The 1,083-nt window shown below is 72.0% G+C and overlaps 1 protein-coding gene across 1 annotated transcript; it reads left to right on the forward strand.

Annotated features, from left to right (window-relative positions):
• Positions 1–20: 20 nt before the first annotated feature.
• LOC106002388 (bone morphogenetic protein 7) lies at positions 21–438 on the forward strand (the record flags this gene model as incomplete). The annotated part of the gene is made up of 1 exon (XM_013037276.1): positions 21–438. A coding segment is annotated over exon 1 (418 nt), but the record flags the coding sequence as incomplete, so codon positions are not given.
• Positions 439–1,083: the final 645 nt, after the last annotated feature.

Genomic DNA, 1,083 nt, shown 5'->3' on the forward strand with positions numbered 1-1,083 from the left:
TCGCGCGTAGAACCGGAGCCATGCACGTGCGCTCGCTGCGCGCCGCGGCGCCGCGCGGCTTCGTGGCGCTCTGGGCTCCGCTGTTCCTGCTGCGCTCCGCCCTGGCCGACTTCAGCCTGGACAACGAGGTGCACTCGAGCTTCATCCACCGGCGCCTCCGCAGCCAGGAGCGGCGCGAGATGCAGCGGGAGATCCTCTCCATCTTGGGCTTGCCGCACCGCCCGCGCCCCCACCTCCAGGGCAAGTACAACTCCGCGCCCATGTTCATGCTGGACCTGTACAACGCCATGGCGGTCGAGGAGGGCGCGGGGCCCGACGGCCAGGGCTTCTCCTACCCCTACAAGGCGGTCTTCAGTACCCAGGGCCCCCCTCTGGCCAGCCTGCAGGACAGCCACTTCCTCACCGACGCCGACATGGTCATGAGCTTCGTCAACCTCGGTGAGTGGGGGGCGGCGGAGGGAGGGCTGGGGTGGCAGTGCGCCCCTGCCGGGGGGGGCGCTCGGGACGGGGTGGTGTGCGTCCTGCTTAAGGACGCCTTGGGAGGGGGTGTGCCCATGTTGGGGGCGCTCTGCGACCCGGAGGGGGCCAGCGCTACGTCCATTCATCTGGCCATTCAGCGCCCTTCGCAGCACCGCGGGTGCTCGGCGCGATCCGTCCCCCAAGTGCCCCGGGGTCTCCGCGGGCTGTCCCCCCCCCGTCGGGCTCAGCTGGCCCGCGACGGTGGGGGATCGCGAGGCCGGGGCCCGTGGGACGCCTCGTCGGCTCAGTTCAAAGCGCTCGGCCGGGTCTGTGAGCCATCCCGGCCGCCCCGGCCTCCGCTACCTGGACTTCGAGGGCCCTTCTGGGCGAAGCTGCCTTCCCGTCCTTCCTGGGCCCGTCTCCGCCCGGCCCGGCCCTGGCACCGCGGGCGTCGCCCTCCCTTCCCGCCCCGGCCGGCCCTCCCTGTCCCCTCGCGGTGCGCCTGCTCCGTGGCGCCACGCGCCCCGCGCGCCCCGCGCCCTTTCCCAGCCCCGCGCCCACCGCGCGGCTGAAGCTGGGGGGAGAAATGTTGCCATCGCGAGCTTTCTATTTTAAATATTTAAT

Source organism: Dipodomys ordii, unplaced genomic scaffold (genome assembly GCF_000151885.1).
Source record: "Dipodomys ordii isolate 6190 unplaced genomic scaffold, Dord_2.0 Scaffold9386, whole genome shotgun sequence".
Classification (NCBI taxonomy): domain Eukaryota; kingdom Metazoa; phylum Chordata; class Mammalia; order Rodentia; family Heteromyidae; genus Dipodomys; species Dipodomys ordii.